Below are 23276 nucleotides of genomic sequence, written 5' to 3'. Positions count from 1 at the left end.
TTTTTTTCTTAAGTATTTTTATTCGTCTTTAGGCATAAAAAGATGGGTAAAGCAAATATATGAGTTCTTCATGATTTTCAGCTGATGAAACTCGCCAGCCATCCCACTGCTGCTCCAGCACCAGCTACAGCAGCACCAGCAGTAGCTGACAGACCAGCTGCACCTGCAGCACCATGACACAAAGAAGCTGAGAAATACTTATACTTTGTGCCTATATAACTTCAGTCCTGCTGATATCACAGTGTACTGAATCATTATCATCGTCATTATTCACAGTTATCGTTATCATTAATGATACAATTGATGATGTCATTGTTATATTTATTATCATAATGATACAATATAGTGTCATTATCTAATCTAAAATTGTGATATTTTCATGAAAATTGTCTTTTTGCATGTTGTTGCAAGTTAAAATCCTAATGAAACATCTAAGTATTAACTTACCTGCTGACTGCAAAACAGCCACCACACTTCCAGCTGCCACTCCTCCTCCGTTAGCAACTGCAGCAGACGACATCATGCCTGCAGCGTAGGAGCCTGCAGCTATTCCTGCTGAGGTGAAACCAGCAGCTCCCAGAAGAGCAGGAGCAGCGACTACGGCACCTACTGCAGGAAGAAGACATGGATCAGACATGGATCGGGCTTTGATTCAAATGAGTTAAAATTGAATAAAGTGCTTACCTGCTCCTGCAGCACTGCACACAGCTGTCACTACAACACAACATAAGAACACACATTAACATTCCATAATTTTTTTAAATCAAAGACGATCCATGCACAGCAACTCAAATGACTCACCGGGGTCCATGTCTTTATCTGCTCTGCGTCTGCTCTGAAATGGGCTGATTTTTATAGCAAGAAAGGTTTCCTTTCCTCGGAAACAAAACTTTATGTTCAGAGCTGAAAAAAAAAAGAGGGCGACAGAGAGCCACACAAACTGGAGAGTCATTTCTCTTTACTTTTTGTGTTTCTTATCTTTGCTTATATTGGTAAATGCCGTGGTGTTAGTAGGATTTATGAAGTGGTCACATGTATAAAATAAAGAAACCAGTGTCTTTGTGGCTGTAGCTTCTGAAAGAAATGTTCTTTATAGCATAAAATAAAATAAAATAAATAATTTTTGATTTCGTTCATGAGAAATTTGCATCAGATTAAACGCCAGTGTGTCATTCACAACAGTTTAAATGTCGGAAATTAGTTTTTGGCAGACCATCAATTTATAACCAGATGGTAATATGTCACTTTGTTAGCAGTACATAATAATGCACTGATAAAACAAAATCCAAACAATTTGTGCTTACAAGTAGAATTTGTATCATGTGCGACACTCGAGTGTGTCCGACTTTGTGTTTTCACTTCAAGCTTTGGTGATCGCTTTATTTCTATAGCAAGTATAACAAGTATGTCAGCCCTGGGACTCAGTTACTCAGCAACTGTGTTTGTGATTTAGTGCTGTATAAATAAAATTAAAATGAATTGAATCATTATTCACAGTTATTGTTATCATTAATTAGATCATTGATTATGTCATTGTTATATGTACTATTATAATGATAGAGCATAGTGTCATTATCTAATCTAAGATTATGATGTTTTCATGAACTTTTTCTTTGTTACAAGTTAAAATCCTAATGAAACATCTAAGTATTAACTTACCTGCTGACTGCAAAACAGCCACCACACGTCCAGCTGCCACTGCTCCTGTCACGGTTTGCTGGGGCAAGCCGTGTGGAATATGAAATAGGACCCAAAATGCGGCAGCTCTGGTGCAGATGAGTGTTTATTTACAGGGGTGTGAGTACAAACAGCGGTGGCGACAAAACATGAAACCGGAAACCTAAACTGGGTAAACTAATAAGACAAACCAGAATGAGGATGCAGGGAGGTCCGGAGAAATACATACAGGGAGAGCGAGGGGAAACAACACAGACGAACCAGCGATTACCAAGACAGAAAATACAACTTAAATACAATCAGAGAACACAGGGAGATTACACACAGGTGGGAGACACAGCTGGGAGTGATTAACATGACGAGACCAGGGAGGCAAACTGAAAACACTCACATAAGACGCAGACCTTCACAATAAAACAGGAACACACGGGGGGAACAGGGTAAACACCAATTAGAGAACAGAACCAAAATCGCGAAGAGAAAACACAAAACGCTGGGTCAAAAGGACCCAAGATCATGACAGCTCCTCTGTCCTGCGTCTGCTCTGAAATGGGCTGATTTTTATAGCAAGCAAGGTTTCCTTTCCTCAGTAACAAAACCTTATGTTCAGAGCTGAACAACCGAGGGCGACAGAGAGCAACACAAACTGTATCTGTATTTTTGTGTTTCGTTTATGAAGGGGTTACGTGTATAAATAAAGAAACCAGTATCATTGTGGCTGTAGCTTCTGACAGGAAAGTTCTATATAGCATAAAATAAAATAAAATAAAACAAAAAATGCGTTGATTTCAATCATGAGAGATTTGCATGATTAAATGCAACGACGTCATTACCCATAGTTTAAATGAGTTGTAATCAGTTTTTTAGCAGACCATCTATTTATAACCAGATGGCAAAATATCACTTTCTTATCAGTATAATAATGCAGTGAGAAAATAAATCCAAATAATTTATGCTTACAAGTAGAATTTGTATCATGTGCGACACTCAGTGTGTCTGACTTCACTTCAAGCTTTGGTGATCGCTTTATTTCTGCCAGTTATAGAAACCAAATATGTCAGCTTTGGTACTCAATTAAAAATAATGATACATGTCTTAGTATTTTCAGATAACATAAATAGAATAATAAAATATAAACAAAATAATAAAAATAACCAGAACACAACTTTAAAATGCTTTTCATTATTAGGGCTTTATTTAAAGTTGCACAATTTGACCGTGTTCATGTGTTTTGTAATAAAACACCACAGCATTACCAGCACTCACATTTCAGCCAAGCTTTACTGAAGCATGGCGCTGATACTATTGCAACTGTTTCCAATTGGCAGCAGTAAATATGTCATTTATTACTATTTTTTTTCTTTCTGATTATCATAATTTCCTGGTCTCAGATGAGAGCAGCCACCAATCCTCCAACAGCCCCTCCAACAGTACCCACGGCTGCGGTGGCGGCCCCAGACAGACCTGCCATACCTGCAGAGAGAAAACAGGCTTCAGAACACCAGACAGCTGATCGAGCAGTTAGATGAAGTAACTGAGCTGCAGAGGAGAGGGGGAGGGTTTATCCTACGACGGAGTATTAGAGCCACAAGAAAAAAGTTGTTGATATGGACATTACTGTTTGAACACAAACTGCCACATGCGCTACATCCGCTAAAGAAAATTCCTTATTTAGATGAGTTAGTGAAACAAACTGATCAGCCGTCTTGTGATACAACATTCATCCTCTTTATTGCACGAGGATGTAACCATCGATAACCTCGCATCTGTCCATTACCAGCTTTTTGTACAACCTAACACTTATCACCACACTGTGTTTATGAGCTTAAAGAAAAATCATTTCTTTCTTTCTTACTAAAACCGATTCTGAAGCACAATTTCACAAACTCTGATGACATACAGTAGCAACCGTGGGAGCTTTTCTTCAGACACTTGTAATCTCCACATTTCGACTTTATTCTCAAAATGATTGATAATATTTTTTCTTTACGTGGACCTAATAGTCCGTCGTATTATCCTCACTGCAGCACAGTCACATGTTATTGTTTCTGGGATCTTTCAGGTTTATAATAAAGGTTTTTGAGTAATCACTGGTAAAATATTTATTTATTTATTTTTACCTGCTGACTGCAAAACAGCCACTGCACTTCCTGCTGCCACTCCTCCTCCATTGGCCACAGCAGCTGCAGACATCATGCTTGCAGCGTAGGAGCCTGCAGCTATACCAACTGAGGTGAAACCTACAGCCCCCAGGACAATAGGAGCAGAGACCACTGCTCCACCTGACAACAGGAAGAAACACCTGGTTACTGATCATCAGGATGTTTTAAAATGAATACATGTATGATATGTGTGACTTCACCTATGAGTGTTAGATGTAAAAATACATAAATAAACAAAGAGGTTTGTTACCTGCTCCGATTGCGATCGCTAAGCCTGTCACTGAAACATAAGAAAGAAAGGGAAAAAAAAAACATCTTACCAAAGCTCAGCCTGAACTATTTAGACATTTTCAGTGATGCTACAATCATGAACTTATATGATGTAGAGATGATTTGAAAAAGGCAGCTGTACTCACACAGACCCATTGTTGCACTCAGGATCAGGAGCCTAAGCCTGGACTGTGTTGGACGACTGGACTTATATAGGAGTGTGAGGATCAGCTGTTTTCCCGGAAAATGAAACTCTTAGAATGGGCGTCACTGGGTCTGTGATGTAAATAAACTTTCTTTAGTCATCATGGAACAAGTGATTGTGAGGTTGGATCTCAGGGGTTTGACATATTTACTCATTTATTTAATGCCATCTTTATTACGGATTTTACACATGGATTATTTCAAAGGTTTTTCTTTCTGTTTTAATCCTCATGTTAAATCACTTGCTTAATATGAAAACAAACAAGAACAACCTTATCACAGGGAGCATATATAAACGTTACTTGGGTCACTGAAAATGTTTCTGTATTATGTGTGGGAGCAAAAAAGATCACTGGCAGATCTGTAAGGACGGCAGATATACTGCACTTCTTTAAACCTCTGACCTTCCTCAGAGAAAATAAATTACACATTTAAAATAATTAGAGGCCAAAAAGTTCTTCCTCAGGTGGAGACAGACACCAACATGCATCCAAGCACATTTTTGAAAGTGCTGGATTTTTAATGTCACAACTGGAACATTTCATGGAGACCAGAACAGAAACGTCTTTATTGCCTTACAAGAAATGTCTTAGGTGACCTGATTTAAACAAGCACTTTGGTTGTTGTGTATTTATTTTGTTGCACAAAAGTTTCAGTTCATAAGAAATGGTTCTTGTAGTTGTTCAAAGATTGTCACACCACTGCAATGACGACAGCATTAAACCTCGCCCATACTGCAAACATACCCATGACATACCGGCATAGTTTACATTCAGGTAAGTGATGATTGAAGGAACAGGACTTTGTCTTTCTCTTTCTCCTTTCAAAACAAGTTGTGTGCATTTATTTTCTCATGATAGCAAAGCTCGGCATTCCTCATGACATTAATGTGAATCAACACAGTTTAAGCTTAAAAAATGTCAACCTTAATATAAATGATGGTTTATAGGCTTTAAGTCTGTCTCATGGAGCTCTAACATCCTCATCTACAGACTTATAAACAAAAGGGTGTAAAAGTTGTGTGTTGGAACACATTTTGATTCAATATCCTTGTGAGCATTATTTAAAAGGTACTGCAGTGTAGAAAGTAGTGCTGTTATAAAAATGTGGAGAAGAAGCCAATCAACAATCATGACTATAACACTTAAAGGTTTAAGTCTTTGCTACAGAGAAACTGCAAGTGTTTTTATGTAATAACCCCCCCTGTTTTAGGGCAAGAGGCAGGGTACTGAGGGATCTCAGGGATCACTAACTCATAGACACAATCGTTCATAGTCAGATTCACACATATGGGCAATTCAGACTTTCCAACTGACCTAGGCCCACTAACTGCATATGTTTGGACTGTGCAGTTGAGCTCTTGGACTGTGGGAGGAAGGGAGAATACCTGGAGAGAACCTGCAGACTCCACACAGAAAGAAAGGTGGAACTGAACTCAGGACCTTGCTGTGAGGCATCACTGCTAACCAGCGTGCCACCGTGCTGCCCCAGGTTTGTTGTTATAATAATGAAGTTATTACTACACATAATTTGTTATTGTGCAGAGCCCATTGTTACTGCAATGAGATTATTTGGATCATTGCAAAGAAATGTTTCTTTCATTCTTTATGTGGTTTCCACAATCATAAGATGAATATGTTACTGTTTAGAAAAAAAACCCATCATGCTGCTCCTCCCCTGTCTAGTGTGTATTGTTCTTTCAGAAATGGGAGTGTCAACTCTTGAAAAAAAAAAAAGTAAAAGACATGGATCAGCTTTCCATGACTGCAGTTGAGCTCTCGGTGTCTTAGTGTTATCATTGAAAGCATGGACACAAGCTTTGAAGAGATATGTGAGTATATATATATATATATATATATATATATATATATATATATATATATATATATATATATATATATATATATATATATATATATATATATATATATATATATATATATTATAACAGTGTTATCACATTATGCAGTGGATATGAATTATTTTTATAATTGTAAAGATTTTATTTGAAATCTTTTTGTATTTCATTAACAGGCAAGGCGGTCGTTGTGTTTGCAGGTATGCCATCACATTAACCACAGCATAATTTTGATATGAATATATGAATATAAACTTTTTTATCCAGGAGCTGGTGGAGTTGTGATTCTGACGCCTGCCATTCTGGCTACACTGGGGTTCACTGCAGCTGGAATAGCAGCAGGCTCCATCGCTGCCAAACTAATGTCAATTTTTGCCGTCAGCAGTGGTGGAGGTGGACTTCTAGCAGCTGTCATAGCAATCTTGCAGTCCTGGGGTAAACTGGATAATTTGTTACATATTCTCTCTCTCTCTCTAAATGTGTGTAAAAAAATCCGCAACCAAACAAATAGACATGTTTTCTTATAGAGCAGGATTACTGCCAGAAAAATTAGAAATTGTAATATTTTAGTCCACTTTGACTGTTGCTGTTTATCTAAGTGTCAAAGATATGAAATGCTCTTCTTGGACACATCTCTATAAATAAAGGTTCATGAGTAAGATAATTTATGTACATCATAAATTATTTTATGAAGAATTAAAACTTTGCACATGTTGAACAAGTATAACAAACAGCTAATGGTGTGTAATGTGATTTCACTTTAGGTGCATCAGGTCTGTCATGGGCTGCCACTTTAGTGTTTGGCAGTGCTGGAGCAGCAGTGGCTTGGGTGCTCTCAACCGTGTGTAACGTGACTGTGATATATGAAGATTCACACAGAGAATAAACACAAACTGACCTATAAATGTTTCCTGCTGTGACAAATCTCAATCGCCTGAATGAAACTTTATTCTTATGTGTGAATGTCGAACACTCAGATTAAAGGATGATTTGAGAATTAAATTACAAAAACATTTAAAAAAACATTTTGATTTGATTTGATTCTGGTGGTTGTTTGACATAACTGTGATGTCACACAACTGCAGTGACAACAGCAAAGGAATATAATGAAGCTTCGCCCATGAATAGTCCTCCTTTACATTCAGGAACCAGATGAATAAAGCATTAGGGCCTTTTCTAGCACCAGCTGAACACACTGAGAAGATTAGAGGCTGCAGAGGGACGTAACAAAGGTGATACACACAGCTGAACTAAATCTAAGTAATAACACAGGAAGTGGAACAAAAGATAACGCACACAGGTCGGAGCTAACATAATAAAACAGGAAACAGTGACAAAGTCCAAAACTGAAAAACACTGGGACAATGACCCAGGAACACTGACAGATCTCTTTTGTTCAGAAAACCACAGGCAGTTAACTGCAGCCAATCTTCCCAAGAGAGAGTAACCTGGCTTAGCAGTATACAAAGTTTTATATGAGAATGTGCGTCTGTGTAACTGGTTAAAACTGATGGGGAGAAATTATAGTTTGCACTAAACTATCCCTTCATTAGTGCCCCAAACTAGTCCCAGCCTCTCAGCACTAACGATTTTTCCCTATTTTCTAACCTTTACCAAATAATGTGTTGTCCTACTGACCATGAGAGCAACCCTGGCTGAGTTACAGGATACTGTTTTTCAGAGGTGTGGACTCGAGTCACATGACTTGGACTCGAGTCAGACTCGAGTCATTAATTTTATGACTTTAGACTTGACTTGAAAAAATGTTCTAAGACTTGTGACTTGACTTGGACTTTTACACCAATGACCTGGGACTTGAATTGGACTTGAACCGGTTTACTTGAAAAGACTTGATATTTTACCCCAAATATAAAATTTAACATGCATATTATATAGAGATTGAAAATGTGACGCCATTCACGGGTAGAACCGCAAAGGATTCTGGGAACTCGTGGCAAGCGTATGGGCAGAAATCTGTGCCATCAGAAACTGAATTTGAATAAGTTCAATTTGAATTTGAATTGCTCCGATTGAATCTGAATTGTAACTTGAATAAATGCTTTTGAAAACTGAATTTGAATTAGTCTAATTTGAAATTGAATTTATGGTTTGAAAATGATCATCACTAAATTGAAATTGAATTTATATTTTGAAAATGAATTGATTTGCTTTGAAACTGCATTTTATCCTTTAAAAATTCAGCTCTCGAATAATTTCAGTTTCACTTCTCACCATTCAGTTTCAGTTCTACAATTCAATTTCAGTTCCAAAATTCAGTTTTTTGGAACTTACATCCGGTTCCGGTTCAAGCGCAGATTAATAGAACTACGTTTTACTAGTGGACCGAAAGTGTTACTGACGGGAATCTACAGTGTCTTGAGCTGAATTAAGACTTCAGAAGTCATTCGTCATGTCGAATGACCAGCGGATAAACTCTCAGGTTGGTAATAAATGTATTACATGTATAAGAACAAGCGTCATGTTAACAAAAGATAGCCGTACAGTAACTGTTATGCTTATTGTAGCTGTTAGCTAAAAACGCTAATTTAGCGTAGTTTGCCCTGAATTCAGCTTTGACAACAAATATGATCGACTGTTTCTAGTAGAATTCCAAAGTTGTCATCTTGTACCCTCTCAGAGTACCCCCTCTGTATGCTTGCAGAGACCCCTACAGTAGGGAAACATGCAAAACGGTGTCCAAACCTTTGTGTTTTAGCTTTATTTATGTCTTACACAGCATCCCAACTCTTTAGCTAACTTAATAACTTTAGCTAAAGTGAATAGTTAGTCTAATTCATTAGTGCAGCATTACTGGATCATCTCTGTTTTTCTCAGCAATTGCATTGTTTGGAAGTGTTGGTGGAGCAGCGGGTAGGATGATCTCAACTGTGTGTAACCTCAACGTGACTGTGAAATATGAAAATTAACACACTGAATAAACACAAACTGGCCTTCAAATGTTTCCTATTGTGCCAAATTAGACTGACTCAATAGTCTGAATTAAAATTTATTTTTTTATGTGTAGAAGACAGACACTCCGATTAAAGCATGATTTGAGGACCAAGTTACAAAAATGATTGACAGAGATCTCTGATGTTGTTCCCGGGATCTGCTGGAGCCACTCGCCTAGCTTGGGAGTCACCGCACCTAGTGCTCCGATTACCACGGGGACCACCGTTACCTTCACCCTCCACATCCTCTCGAGCTCTTCTCTAAGCCCTTGGTATTTCTCCAGCTTCTCGTGTTCCTTCTTTCTGATGTTGCTGTCACATCGATCACTACGGCCGTCTTCTTCTGTTTGTCTACCACCACTATGTCCGGTTGGTTAGCCACCACCATTTTGTCCGTCTGTATCTGGAAGTCCCACAGGATCTTAGCTCGGTCATTCTCCACCACCCTTGGGGGCATCTCCCATTTTGACCTCGGAACTTCCAGGTTATACTCGGCACAGATGTTCCTGTACACTATGCCGGCCACTTGGTTATGGCGTTCCATGTATGCCTTGCCTGCTAGCATCTTGCACCCTGCTGTTATGTGCTGGATTGTCTCAGGGGCATCTTTACACAGCCTGCACCTGGGGTCTTGCCTGGTGTGATAGACCCCAGCCTCTATGGATCTTGTACTCAGAGCTTGTTCTTGTGCTGCCATGATTAGTGCCTCTGTGCTGTCTTTCAGTCCAGCTTTGTCCAGCCACTGGTAGGATTTCTGGATATCAGCCACCTCCTCTATCTGCCGGTGGTACATACCGTGCAGGGGCCTGTCCTTCCACGATGGTTCCTCGTCTCCCTCCTCTTTCTTGGGTTTCTGCTGCCTGAGGTATTCACTTGAGCACTCGGTCAGTTGGGGCCATCTTATCCAATGTATTCTTGGATGTTCGTTGTCTCATCCTGGACTGTGGTGCTGACACTCACCAGTCCCCGGCCCCCTTCCTTCCACTTAGCGTACAGCCTCAGGGTGCTGGACTTGGTGTGAAACCCTCCATGCATGGTAAGGAGCTTTCTTGTCTTTATGTCAGTGGCTTCTATCTCGTCCTTTGGCAAACTTATTATACCAGCTGGGTACCTAATCACGGGCAGGGCATAGGTGTTGATAGCCCGGATCTTGTTCTTACCGTTCAGCTGACTCCTCAGGACTTGCCTGACCCTCTGCAGGTACTTGGTGGTTGCAGCTTTCCTAGCAGCCTCTTCATGATTCCCATTCGCCTGCGGGATCCCCAGGTACTTGTAACTGTCGTCTATGTCTGCAATATTGCCTTCTAGTAGCTCGATCCCCTCAGTTCTGACTACCTTCCCTCTCTTTGTTATCATCAGACTACACTTCTCCAGCCCAAATGACATCCCGATGTCATTACTGTATATCCTGGTAGTGTGGATCAGTGAATCGATGTCTCGTTCACTCTTGGCATACAGCTTGATGTCATCCATGTACAGGAGGTGGCTGACAACTGCTCCATTCCGTAGTCGGTATCCGTAGCCAGTCTTGTTAATGATCTCACTGAGGGGGTTCAGGCCTATGCAGAACAGCAGTGGGGACAGAGCATCTCCTTGGTAGATCCCGCACTTGATGGTGACTTGTGCTATGGGCATGAGGTTGGCCTCCAGTGTTGTCCGCCACATCCCCATTGAGTTCCTGATGAAGGCTCTCAGGGTCTTGTTGATCTTATATAGTTCTAGGCATTCCAGGATCCAGGTGTGGGGCATTGAGTCATAGGCCTTCTTGTAATCAATCCAGGCAGTGCACAGGTTGGTCAGTCTGGTCCTGCAGTCTCGGCTGACTGCTTGGTCTGCCAGTAGCTGGTGTTTTGCTCTCATGTATTGACCCATGTGCCTGTTCATCTTAGCCGCTATGATGCCTGACCGGAGCTTCCACGTGGTGCTGAGGCAGGTTATTGGTCGGTAGTTGGACGGACCGGTCCTTTCTGGGGGTCCTTGAGGAACAGGACTGTCCGGCCTTCGGTTAGCCATTCTGGATGTCTCTCGTCAACTAGCAGCTGGTTCATTTGTGCTGCCAGACGCTCGTGGAGTGCAGTCAGTTTCTTCAGCCAGTAGGCGTGAACTATGTCAGGGCCTGGTTCTGTTCATCTCTTCATACTGGAGACCCCTTCTTGGATATCTGCCACTGTGATGGTTACTGGACCCTGTTCGGGGAGGTCGCTGTGGTCTGCCCTCAGATCCGCTAGCCACTGAGCATTGCCGTTATGGGTTGCATCCTTCTTCTCCTTCTCTTCCAGTATTGCTCCGTCTCCAGCCTTGGTGGTGCTGTTCTCTTACTGTTCCCTTGCCACTGAGAGTACACCTTGGCTGGTTCTGTGGAGAACAGCTGGTTTATTCTCCTGCCTTCTATCTCTCTGGTGTACCTCCTCAAGCAGCTGCTTGAGGAGGCCAAGGCTGTGAGTCATTGCTTGGCAGTTTCCAAGGCCTCATGTATGGACAGCTTCCTGTACTTCTTAGGCACCTTCCTCAAAGGCGGAGTTGCGCCTTTCTGCAACTCCGATAGTTGGCTAACCTCCCTCCGTGCTACCTTGATCTTAGCCTCTAGCCTCCTTCTCCTTGGAGGGTACTGCCCCTTGTGGCTGTTCAACTTGTAGCCAAGCATCTCACTGATCACTGCTGCCGTATTGTAGATCAGCTTGTTAGTGTCGGTAATCGTGGCTGTAGGTATCGTCCGTAGTGCTGCATTAACATCATCTTGTTTCATCTTGTTCTCTCTATAAACTCCACAAGATGCTCGGTTGAACTTTCCCTCCTCCGAGGTAAACTTTTATTAAACTCTTAGTAACCAGTCATGAGTCTCTACTTCTCACCTTCCGGTGTTACACTCTCTAGACTCCGGGTGGAACACACAGGTAAATGCAATTCCCATTGCTACATCCCTTTTCTTTTACAAAGACAATGAACTATTCATAAATTGAGAACTCAGTTTGCAACTGGAACAAAACTTAGACATGACATTTCTTTGTTGGACACAATTTTCTTCAAAAATAAAAAATTCTTTCTTCCACTTACTTTTTTAGCTTTCTTTCTATTTTCCTTTAGTATTACTTTTATTCATTTTTTCCGTTTTGTTTCTCATTTCCTTATTTTTTTTCCTTTTATTTATTTATTTTTTCCTTCCAAACAAGTAAACAAATCACAAAGCCATAACTCAAAATATTATCACAGATGTTTTGCTCTGTTCTCAAACCAGTAAACAAATCACAACTTATAACTCAAAATGTCGTCACAGGTGTTTTGTTTTTTTTTCTTTTGTTTTTCCTCTGACAAGTAAACAAATCACAGCGTATAACTCACAGATTAGCCCTTAATTGCATACATAGTCCTTCAGATATCCAGGTTGTTGTACTACCCGTCCTGACCTGGTAGTGCTGTTTTGTGTGTTCTCTTTGCTCTTTGTCGGCACAGTAATGTTCTGCCCCTCAGGCTGGAGATGTGCTGACATGTCTTTTTTGACCTCAACAGCTCGCCTCAGATGGCGACGATTCCTTCTGAGGACTCTGCCGTTGTCCAACTCCACATCATAGGATCTGTTTCCCAGAGTGTTACACACTCTAGCCTTGGTCCATAAGTTGTGTGGTTCAAAAGGTTGGACTCGCACCAAGTCCCCTGGGTTTAATGTGTCCATGTCCTTCGCTGTCTTGTTGTAGTACTTTGTTTGTCTCTCTCTGTTTTTCATCAGTGCTAACTTGTTGTCAGTCACTTTGGGTTGCAACAATCTGTCTCCTATTGGGAGGAGTGTCCTTGTCCTCCTGCTTAACAGTCTCTGTGCAGGGCTGGTAGTTAAACCTTGTGTTGGGGTGTTTCTGTGGTCCAATAAGGCCAAATATGGATCCTGTCCAGCCAATTTCGCCTTTTTCATGAGTCGTTTGGCAGTTTTAACGGCAGACTCAGCTTTGCCGTTGCTCTGCGGATAGCCAGGTGATGAGGTAGGTGTCGAAATTCCCATTTCTGGCTGAAGTTGGCAAACTCTGTTGAGCTGTACTGGGGCCCATTGTCAGAAAAAACAATATTTGGGATTCCCTGACGTGCGAAATGAGTCTTTAGTTTCCTAATCACAGTACTCGACTTGGTATCAGGTACATAATCTATCTCCCAAAAGTTGGAGTAATAATCAACAGTTATTAGGTAGTCCCTACCCTCAAAGTTGAATAAATCTGTCCCAACTTCGGTCCATGGTCTAGTGGTCGGCTCGTGTGGTTTTAGTGTCTCTTTCTGTTGTTTTGCATCCACAGACCGACATATGTCACATGTAGCGATGTACTTTTTGATGTGGTCGTTCATACCGTGCCAGTAGACGCAGTCTCTAGCTCTCCTGAGGCACCCTTCTGTGCCAATGTGTGTTGAGTGAATTCGCTGGGTTATATCTGCCTGCAGTGCTTCTGGAATCACCACTCTCTCCCTTGAAGACCAATCCATCCTGTGTGCTCAGTTCATCCTGCAAAGATTGGAACTGGGTTATTTCAACAGGTACATCTTTCTTACAGGCTGGCAACCCCTTTTGTATTGTTTTTATCAGCATTTGTAGTGTGTGGTCGGTTCTTGTCCCTGCTCGTATTCTGTGCATGCTTTCTGTTGAAACAGGTACATAGTCCACCATGTTGACACATTCTGTCTCCAACTCCGTCTGGCTTTTGATGCCATCCTGCAGGTAGGCCCTACTCAGCGTATCAGCAAGTAGCATGTCGCGGCCTGGAACATATGTTATGGTTATATCATATTTTTACAGCCTTAATAACATCCTTTGCAGTCTCTTAGGTGCATGTAACAGTGGCTTTTTAATAATGTTCTCGAGTGGCTTGTGGTCTGATTGCACTCTCACTAGACGACCATATGTATATTGGTGGAATTTCTCCATCCCAAACACAATAGCTAAGCATTCCTTTTCAATTTGTGCATAACCTCGTTCAGTGAGCGTCAATGCACGACTTGCAAATGCCACTGGTTTTCCATGTTGAGTCAGAGCTGCTCCCAGTCCTGTCTCGCTGGCATCACACTGCAGCGTCAGCTCTTCTTCAGGGCTGTAATATTTCAAAACTGGGACTTGTGTTAGTTTTTCTTTCAGTCTTTTAAATGCATCTTCCTGCACGTCTGTCCACTCCCATAGGCTGTCTCTGTGCGTCAGTTGTCTGAGAGGCTCACAGTCGTCTGACAGATGCTTGTAAAACTTTGATAAATAGTTGACCATTCCAACTAGTCTCTGCACCCCTTTTATGTCAGTTGGTGCTGGCATCTCTGTGATGGCCCGTACCTTCTCTGGGTCAGCTCTCAGCCCCTCTGCTGTGAGTAGATGTCCGATGTATGGTACTTCCTGTCTTCTAAGCTTGAGTTTTTCCACATTTAATTTGATGTTTCTCTCTCTGCAGCGTTCCAGGAAAAGTCTCAGGTTTCTGTCATGATCCATTTCTGCCAACTCAGTCGTCTCTCCTTTTCCAGTGATCAGGATGTCATCAGCAATGATGTATGTGCCTGGCAGGTTCTCTAACGCTTGCATCAGTTTGCGCTGAAAGACCTCTGGCGCTGGGCTGATCCCCATCGGCATTCTCAGCCAACGAAAGCGACCAAATGGTGTTGCGAATGTCGTGAGATGGCTTGACTCTTCTGTAAGCTTCACATGCCAAAAGCCATGTTTCACGTCACAAACTGTGAAAACTTTCGCTTTTGACACATCTGGCAAGATGTCATCTATTGTTGGTAACAGGAAGTGACTACGCTTCAAAGCTTTGTTGAGCGGTCTTGGGTCAATACATATCCTGGGTTTGCCATTTGGCTTCTGCACTGTCACCATCCCACTGATCCAATCAGTACTACCTTCCACTTGTGCTATTATTTGTCTGTCTGCAAGGCTCATCAGTTCCTCTTTCAGTGGTTTCATCATCGACACTGGGACTGCGTTTTGGCAGTTTGACGGGCTGCACTGTTGTGTCGATTTCCAGCTCATATTCACCTTGCAAACATCCATCTCCTGTAAACACATCCTGAAACTCAGTCTTTATCTCTTGCATCAACCATGCGTTTTTCTCTGATGGAGCTGTTGTCATTGAGCTGTCCAAAGCACAGATGTTATCATATTTAACTTGTATTAGCTTCATCGCTTCACTAGCTGTTCTCCCAAGTAGAGCTGTTTTACAGTCCTCCTCTACCACTTGGAACTCGACTCTGTACTTTTTGTTGTTTCATGGGTTTGTCAGCTTGACCTTACACTTTCCTAATGGACACAGCCTTGATTTATTGTACATCACAAGAACCTTGTCTGTGTGCTCCATTTTGATGTTAGGGTTCAACAAGTTGATGGGAATAACGTTGCAGGTTGCACCACAGTCAACTTGAAACTTGACCAGGCTGTTGCCAATCATCATGCCTGCAAACAGCTGCTCTCGTTTTTTCATGTCTGATGCTTTGATCTGGTTCACTTCTACTGCAGTCTGTGTCATAGCTGTGACAGTCATTATGTCCTCACAGGAATCCGAGTTCTGCTCCGTCACTGTGTGGACCTTTTTTCCATTTTCACTCTGTCTGCTTTTACTCCTGCATGCTATAGCAAAATGATTTTCTTTGCCACATTTTTTGCATTTTTTTCCATATGCTGGGCATTTTGATCTGAGTCTTTCATGTGCTCTTCCACAAAATCTGCATGATATCTCTTTATCCAGTCTTTTTCTCTCTTTTTGTTTTACTGCATGCAGTTCCTCCACAGCCTGTCCCGCTATTGTTTTGTTGTATTCTCTTGAAATCTCCATTGCTCTACAAATATCTAGACATCTGTCTAATGTGAGGTTCTCTTCTCTGAGCAACCTTTCCCTCCAACTGGAGCTGTTCGTGCCACAGACGATCCTGTCTCTGATCAGTGAGTCTTTTAATTGTCCAAAGTTGCAGGTGCTCGCCAGCATTCTCAGGTCCGTAACATATTTATCAATATTTTCTCCAGGAGCCTGATTGCGTGCAAAAAATCTGTATCTCTCGACAGTCTCATTAACTTTGGGATTACAGTGTTCATCGATTTTTCTCATCAGCTCACTTACTGTTACTCTTGCCTCAGCTCCGATCAGCGTTCCACAGAGCTCCCTGCCCTGTTCCCCGATCAGATAGTAAAACAGCTTCACTCTCGCCTTTTCCTCAGCATCCGGCAGAGCTAGTTCCGTGTAGAGTGTAAACTCTTCTTTCCATGTTTTCCACGCTTTAGACAGGTTCACTGAATCCATACTCCACTGTGCGGGTGGCTTCAATCCATCCATCGTAGACGCCGCTGCGCTCTTCTCGTCAGCGTCTCACCTGCTGTCCTGAGCCGTTAGCACCTCCGAGGCTAACTAGCCTAGCTGGACGCGTCAATACCGTCCACTCAATCTGTTGTCTTCAAAGCGCGGTGTGGATCACTCTAGACCCCGCTGCCACCATGTTTCATCTTGTTCTCTCTATAAACTCCACAAGATGCTCGGTTGAACTTTCCCTCCTCCGAGGTAAACTTTTATTAAACTCTTAGTAACCAGTCATGAGTCTCTACTTCTCACCTTCCGGTGTTACACTCTCTAGACTCCGGGTGGAACACACAGGTAAATGCAATTCCCATTGCTACAATCTAGCAGACCTTCTGTGGGTACTTCACGTAATCTTGGTAACCAGCTACGGGGGATCCAGGTTTCAAGCTTGGCCATGATCCTATCTTTCAGGTCAGTTCCTCTTGCACTCAACAATCCTTCTCCTATCGCACTTGGGGCTTGGTACCCAATCTCGGGTGGGGGTGATGATATCTCCCCCCTGACCTGGCTCCCCCTTGCCGTAGCATTTATGTTGTACCTCGTCAATCTCTAGCTGTGAGAGCAGTCCCTTCTTTCGAATGTTGGAACACTGAGCTACTAGTTGTTTCGCCGTCATTGTGGATGTTGGGTATCGAAGAATCCATAGGTCCCTCATCCTATTCATGTAACCCTTACTTCCAGACACATACACACATAGACATTTGCGTACTAATTTGTCACGAAATATTTTACGGCTACCTCTAAAACCAGTCTAAACACAGTTCCTTTTGGCGAACTGGTGGTTCGGATCGTCAGACTGAATCCCACCGCCGTGGACCAGACCGCCCGGACTCAAGTCCACCTTCGAGGGACCTCCTCGTCTAAGAGGGCTGTGCACAGACTTCGGTGCTGGCTCCCCACGGCGTCAGGAATCAGTCCGCCAGATCTTGGAACAGAGTCACGGATAACAGTTCTGATGTTTTTGCTCCGGCTACGAAGGACCAAAACAAATGTCAAAAGATGTATTCTAAGACACTTCTTCAGCTGAGAATCAGAGAGGAGAAACACACAGTTTTACTTGCATGCAAGGGCAGTACAGAGCACTCGCACTGAGAGTGAGAGCTCTGAGACTCACGCTCTGCCACTGCCCTGGTCTTTATTTATACATCAGTGGGTGCGTTTGATCATTACATTGGAATATGGATGTTTAGGTGTGTGTGTGTGTGTGTGTGTGTGTGTGTGTGTGTGTGTGTGTGTGTGAGAGAGAGAGAGAGAGAGAGAGAGAGAGAGAGAGAGAGAGAGAGAGGTTAAGCTGTGACCCCGTGAAGACTTCCGTAAACCTGCTGGTCTGGAAATCCAGCAGTTCATTTAAATAAAATGGGACTTAGACTAGCTACGTTTATCCTACCGTAAAATTGGAAAAGAAGGTATGACCTCTCCCAGTTCCCCAGGATGTGGGTGTGAATGCCAGTGCACTCTTGAATGCACACAAAGTCGTTACAGACCTCCTAGGATGAGACATTCTTTCAATATGCCACCAACTATATACTTCTAAACACAAATGATTACATGCAGTATTCTACCATAAATAAACTTATATTATTAAAAGATTATACTGACTACTAAATATAATTTCCATTGACAGGTATAAAAAATGAAAGGTGGTGGATTAGCCAGATGCTGGCAGATGTGTAAAAATAACTCTGATGTTTGGTGGTGGCTATGGCGGAGCTTCCACAGAGGCCAGCAGGTGGATGAGGGAAAGGGCAGGAAGGAGGAGAGACCTGAGGCAGCCGCATTTCGTATTGAACTGAAAAGGAACACGATTTGTCCCGTACTTCAGCTAGAATGAAAAAAGACAAAAAGCTGGAGTTATTCTATGTCTTTACCCACTGATGCCTCTTCTCTCATTCTCTCTCCCTCCTTCTCCTGTTGCTACCTCAATCATGAAACTGATCAATGATCAGCTGATCGGTTTTTCTGACGCAAGTCCCGTCTCTCTTGTTTGTTTATCTCCCGCTTTGCGCCAGAAAGAGGAAACCAGCGGATGTCGCGCTAAACAACAGCAGCACGTTTAAGCTTGATCAGCTGTTGTTAGAATTTATTTAATATTACTTGTATCAGCTGATTTTTTCTGCAGCCACGACCGTAAAGCTGCTGGTCATTACCTTTTAGGTGACATGAATAAGTTGAAGGGAAGTTATGAACCGTTTCTGAGAGACAAATAACACCAGGATCCTTTTTTTACGTAGCTGACAGCTGGTAACTGTGCAGAGGCGGGTCTAGCACAGCTTTGCCAGGGGGTCAGGTAGGGCATTAATAGGGAAAGGGGGGCACAAAGAAATACTTTTCTTTCTTATTCTCATTTAAAATGTCTGGCTTTTAATAAATAATTATCTGGATCTTACAACTAAAGTTTTTATCTGATGTAAAATGTATAGAAATCATACATATACCATCAAGACAGACATCACGACAGACATCACTGTCACGACAGCGTTTGTTTTCATTCAAAGACTTTATGGCGTTTCCTATAATACCTGGTGGGCCGGTCTCTAGTCAAAATGCCCAGGCCAACTTTTGTCCCAGTCCAGCCCTGTATATATTAAAAAAAACAACTATATGTAAAATAATTAAAGATGTTTTTCTGATTTTTAAAAGAGGTAGTGGTTTATTTAATTGCAACCTGTAATTTATTGCAGTTAACTTTTATTTGTTTAATTGTTTACAAAAGGTTTGAAAACTGGTTTTAGGATGTGTTTATGCGGGGGGATGATTTTCTTGTAAAACAAAGCGAGGTCCTAGCAAAACAAAATTGGTAACCACTGCTGTAACACAACATAAGAACACTGGGCCATAACTCAGCTGGTTTCTATCAAAGACGAATGGCTCACCGGGGTCCATGTCTTTATCTGCTCTGCGGCTGCTCTGAAACGGGCTGGTTTTTATAGCAAGCAAGGTTTCATTTCCTCAGAAACAAAACTTTGTGTTCACAGCTGAACAACAGAGGGCGACAGAGAGCCACACAAACTGGATCGTGTTTTGACTGGAATGTTCTTTCTGGCACAAAACTGCTCAGATGTCATTAATGAGAGACATGTTTCAGATGTGTTTGACAGATTAAATGTCAGCAATTTATTTCCAACAGTTTATATAGCAGAAATCATTTTGGGCAGACCATCAACGTTTTTAACAAGTTGCACAATTTGACCGTGTCCATGTGTTTCGTAATAAAACACCACAGCATTACCAGCACTCACATTTCAGCCAAGCTTTACTGAAGCATGACGCTGATACTTTTGGCAACTGTTTCTAACAACAGTAATTATATTCTTTGTTATTATTTTTCTTTCTGATTATCATAATTTCCTGGTCTCAGATGAGAGTAGCCAAAAATCCCACAGCTCCTCCAACAGAGCCCACGGCTGCGGTGGCGGCCCCAGACAGACCTGCCATACCTGCAGAGAGAAAACAGGCTTCAGAACACCAGACAGCTGATCGAGCAGTTAGATGAAGTAACTGAGCTGCAGAGAAGAGGGGGAGGCTTTATCCTCACTGCAACACAGCGACATGTTATTGTTTATAAGGCCTGTCCGGTATATCATACTAAGGGTTTTTTTGTTTTTGTTTTTTTACCTGCTGACTGTAAAATAGCCACCACACTTCCTGCTGCCACTCCTCCTCCATTGGCCACAGCAGCTGCAGACATCATGCTTGCAGCGTAGGAGCCTGCAGCTATACCAACTGAGGTGAAACCTACAGCCCCCAGGACAATAGGAGCAGACACCACTGCTCCACCTGACAACAGGAAGAAAAACCTGGTTACTGATCATCAGGATGCTTCGAAATGAATACTTGTATGATATGTGCAACTTCTACCAGCCTGAGTGATAATAAATAAATAAAAAAAACAAACAGCTGTATTACCTGCTCCGGCTGCGATTGCTATAGCTGTCACTGAAACACAAAAAAAGAAAGAAAAAAAACATCTTACCTCAGCTCAGCTGTAAATATTTTGACATTTTCTGTGGTGCTACTATCATAAGCCTATATGATGTAGTTATAGATAATATAAAAAGGCAGCTGTACTCACATAGACCCATTATTCCACTCAGGATGAGGAGCCTAAGATTAGATTGTGCCTTATAAATAAGTGGGAGGGTCAGCTGTTATTCCTAGGAAACGAAACTCTTAGAGTGGGCGTCACTGGGTCTGTGAAGTAAACAACGCTTCCTCAGTCATTTTGGAACAAGTGATTCTGAGGTGTACTGAAGTATTTCAGGGATTTTGCAAGAGAGAAAGTTGCTTAGTCACCCTGCCTAAAAGTTTTTTAAAAAAAACCCCAATTCGTTATGGAGAGCTTGTATGGACTTCACTTGGGTCATTGCAAATGTATTTCCATGCTATTATATATGGTAAGAAAAAATAAATACAAATAAATTTACAGTAATTATACCCAAAAGTACCACATTGCAGTATTGTATTTTTTCCAGTGCATGTTATCTAGGAGGTAAGCACCACATGATTCATTCATTTCATGTTTTTATGTCTCTTTGACCTCCCCCGGGGACTGCAGATGGAAACTAGCTCTGACTCCTTCTGTTCTGGCTGAACTGAGGTTCTTTTCAAGTGGAATAGCAGCAGGATCCAGTACTTCCAAACTGATGTCATATTTTGCTATATTTTACAGAGGTGCAGTTCCAGTGAGTGTCATAGCAACCTTGTAGTTCGCAGGTAATATATTTTCTGTTTTGTTCTCTGTCTTTGTTTAAACAAAACAAACAGAGAGAGGAAACAGCAGGAGCGCCTGGTAGAATTAAATATATTCAAATATATATTCAAGTGTTTTAGTTGACCTTGAGGTAGAATCCAACAGAAGGGAAAGCTTTATCCTCACTGCAGCATAATGACGTGTGTCTATCTGTGGAACCAGCACCCCAATACAGGAAGTCTGGATCAGCTCTTAGTTTAAATGTCTAGTCATTTATCCTTCGGGCCTTACCCAATACGCAGTGTAGAGCCTAGATGGAGCCGATGATGAAGGTAACTCACCCTGTTCTAACTGCCTCAAAAGCCCTCTAGTTGTCTATTCCATCCTGATTAAAAAACAACAACAAACAAATGGGTCCTGAGTAGCCTTCTGGACCAGTTTTACCAGTTATGGTCTGTTACTTTTAAATGACTTGAGTAACTTGTAAATGTTATTTACACAAAGATTTCTACCTTTACTGTTTCACAAAGAATTAAAAGGGGGGACATCCACAATTTAGACTTTGTGAATAAAGGATATTTTATTAAAGCAATTTAGCAGTGATGTATGATATCTACTATGACTTCTCCTATGAGCTTGAGTGATTAAAAAAACAAAAACAAAGTAAGGTTAAGTGTCTTACCTGCCCCAGCTGTGATCGCTACAGCTGTCACTGAAACACAGGAAAGAAAGAAAAAAACATCTTACCTCAGCCCAGCTGTAATTATTTAGACATTTTTTGTGACGCTATAATCATGAGCTTATATGATGTAGCTATAGACGATGTGAAAAAGGCAGCTGTACTCACTTAGACCCATTATCTCACACAGGATGAGGAGCCTAAGACTTGACTGTGCCTCATATACAAGTGTGAGGGTCAGCTGTTGTTTCTTGGGAAATGAAAGTGATTCTGAGGTTGGATCTCAGGGGGTTGACATCCATCCATCCATTTATTATGCTTTCACACATTAAGTGGTGTATTTCTGTGATTTTGCCTGAACTATAAATGAACAAAAGACAGGTTATTATGCAGAGCTTGTATGGACTTTATGGGCTATTCAAATGTATGTCTCTACTATTGTGTATGGTAGGAAAATACAAGTAACTAAATACTAATACAATGATAATATTTTTACCCAGAAGCAGCATAGTTGTTGTGGATTTTTTGAATGACGTGTATACTGCATATCTGCAATAAACATCATCAGATATTTGTTCGCATGTAGCAAAATCAACACCTGTCTGCAGTCAGAAGTAATGTCATAAGATTATGCCACTTGCTGATGTATGTTAATGTGTGACTTTTGACCATGATGTGACCAACTGTGATAAGGCAAAGCAAAGGGTTAATCAAAGGGTGCCCCTCTGCAGACGGCCCTTAGCCAGAGTCCTGACTGGCCCCTGCCTGTATCTTGGTCGGTACCTGACCCTGCTCTGCTGTTTTTGGCTGGAGGACAAGTGGAAAGTTACCCAGCAGCAAGAGGTGGGGTTACTGGCCCATAAGAAGGGGACAGAAGAGTCATCAGGGCTTTTCCCTGCTGTCTGTCCATTGGGGTTGGTCCCAACCTGCATGCGCCTACGGCAAACACCCTAGGGGAGCTTTTGCTTTTCCTTCTTTTTGCTGAACTTCACTGTTGAATAAAACAACTGGCATAGACCTCTGCTCTTCTCCTGTGATTTTTGTGGTTTTTGACTTTAATTGGAATTTGGGAGCTGAAATCAACCTTCTTCTAACCTGAGGAATTGCTCACACAACCTCTTGAAATTGCGACCCCACACAGTGCAGTGGTGTATTTTGTCCGGTGCTGCTGTTCACGTGTGGGCAGTTAGTATCATTTACTAAGAAATGAAAGTGAAACTTCTATCAATAATTATAAAAAGGCAGGGGGGGATGCACTGGACAAAATATACCACTGCACTGTGGATATCTGCGCATAACTACGGATACACTCTCTGTATCATCTGAATGTGGACAGATCATGGGCTGGGAAGGAATATGTAAATCCTTCATATTTTACTGTTTATGTTATTAATTATTTTTCATGCAGTGTAATTTAATGAATTTCTTACTCCATGCGCGATTTTGTTCACTCTTTGTCTTTCAAGGGAGTCGTTATAGTCGGAGGT

The 23276-nt window shown here is 41.7% G+C and overlaps 4 protein-coding genes across 5 annotated transcripts; 1 reads left to right on the top strand and 3 right to left on the bottom strand.

Annotated features, from left to right (window-relative positions):
- Positions 1-2176, bottom strand: LOC308388973 (uncharacterized protein). The gene is made up of 5 exons (XM_080870043.1): positions 1660-2176; positions 802-903; positions 685-714; positions 448-609; positions 1-163 (listed from the first exon to the last, which is right to left on the bottom strand). Exons 2-5 carry the CDS (start codon positions 809-811, stop codon positions 78-80), a joined length of 288 nt encoding a protein of 95 aa, XP_080726169.1. The 5' UTR covers positions 812-903; positions 1660-2176; the 3' UTR covers positions 1-77.
- A 674-nt stretch (positions 2177-2850) lies between these two features.
- On the bottom strand, positions 2851-4370 carry LOC308388972 (interferon alpha-inducible protein 27, mitochondrial-like). Its single transcript, XM_080870042.1, has 4 exons — positions 4256-4370; positions 4090-4119; positions 3798-3959; positions 2851-3150 (listed from the first exon to the last, which is right to left on the bottom strand). The coding sequence occupies exons 1-4, from the start codon at positions 4263-4265 to the stop codon at positions 3065-3067; spliced, it is 288 nt and encodes a 95-aa protein (XP_080726168.1). The 5' UTR covers positions 4266-4370; the 3' UTR covers positions 2851-3064.
- Positions 4371-4962: 592 nt separating this feature from the next.
- On the top strand, positions 4963-7057 carry LOC308388971 (interferon alpha-inducible protein 27, mitochondrial-like; the record flags this gene model as incomplete). The annotated part of the gene is made up of 6 exons (XM_080870041.1): positions 4963-5089; positions 5666-5804; positions 6017-6144; positions 6348-6371; positions 6439-6606; positions 6936-7057. The coding sequence occupies exons 3-6, from the start codon at positions 6120-6122 to the stop codon at positions 7055-7057; spliced, it is 339 nt and encodes a 112-aa protein (XP_080726167.1). The 5' UTR covers positions 4963-5089; positions 5666-5804; positions 6017-6119.
- A 12451-nt stretch (positions 7058-19508) lies between these two features.
- On the bottom strand, positions 19509-21828 carry LOC308388974 (interferon alpha-inducible protein 27-like protein 1). 2 transcript variants are annotated; one of them, XM_080870045.1, is made up of 6 exons: positions 21793-21828; positions 21402-21495; positions 20493-20611; positions 20327-20356; positions 20036-20197; positions 19509-19857 (listed from the first exon to the last, which is right to left on the bottom strand). In XM_080870045.1, the coding sequence occupies exons 3-6, from the start codon at positions 20500-20502 to the stop codon at positions 19775-19777; spliced, it is 285 nt and encodes a 94-aa protein (XP_080726171.1). In that variant the 5' UTR covers positions 20503-20611; positions 21402-21495; positions 21793-21828; the 3' UTR covers positions 19509-19774. The 2 variants fall into 2 exon arrangements, with proteins under 2 accessions (XP_080726171.1, XP_080726170.1); XM_080870044.1 differs by having other exon boundaries at positions 21452-21495; positions 21793-21822.
- Between the last annotated feature and the right edge of the window lie 1448 nt (positions 21829-23276).

The sequence above is a fragment of the Rhamphochromis sp. 'chilingali' genome, assembly GCF_963969265.1.
Source record: "Rhamphochromis sp. 'chilingali' genome assembly, chromosome: 21".
Taxonomy (NCBI): domain Eukaryota; kingdom Metazoa; phylum Chordata; class Actinopteri; order Cichliformes; family Cichlidae; genus Rhamphochromis; species Rhamphochromis sp. 'chilingali'.
This window is presented reverse-complemented; position numbering and strand designations above follow the sequence as displayed.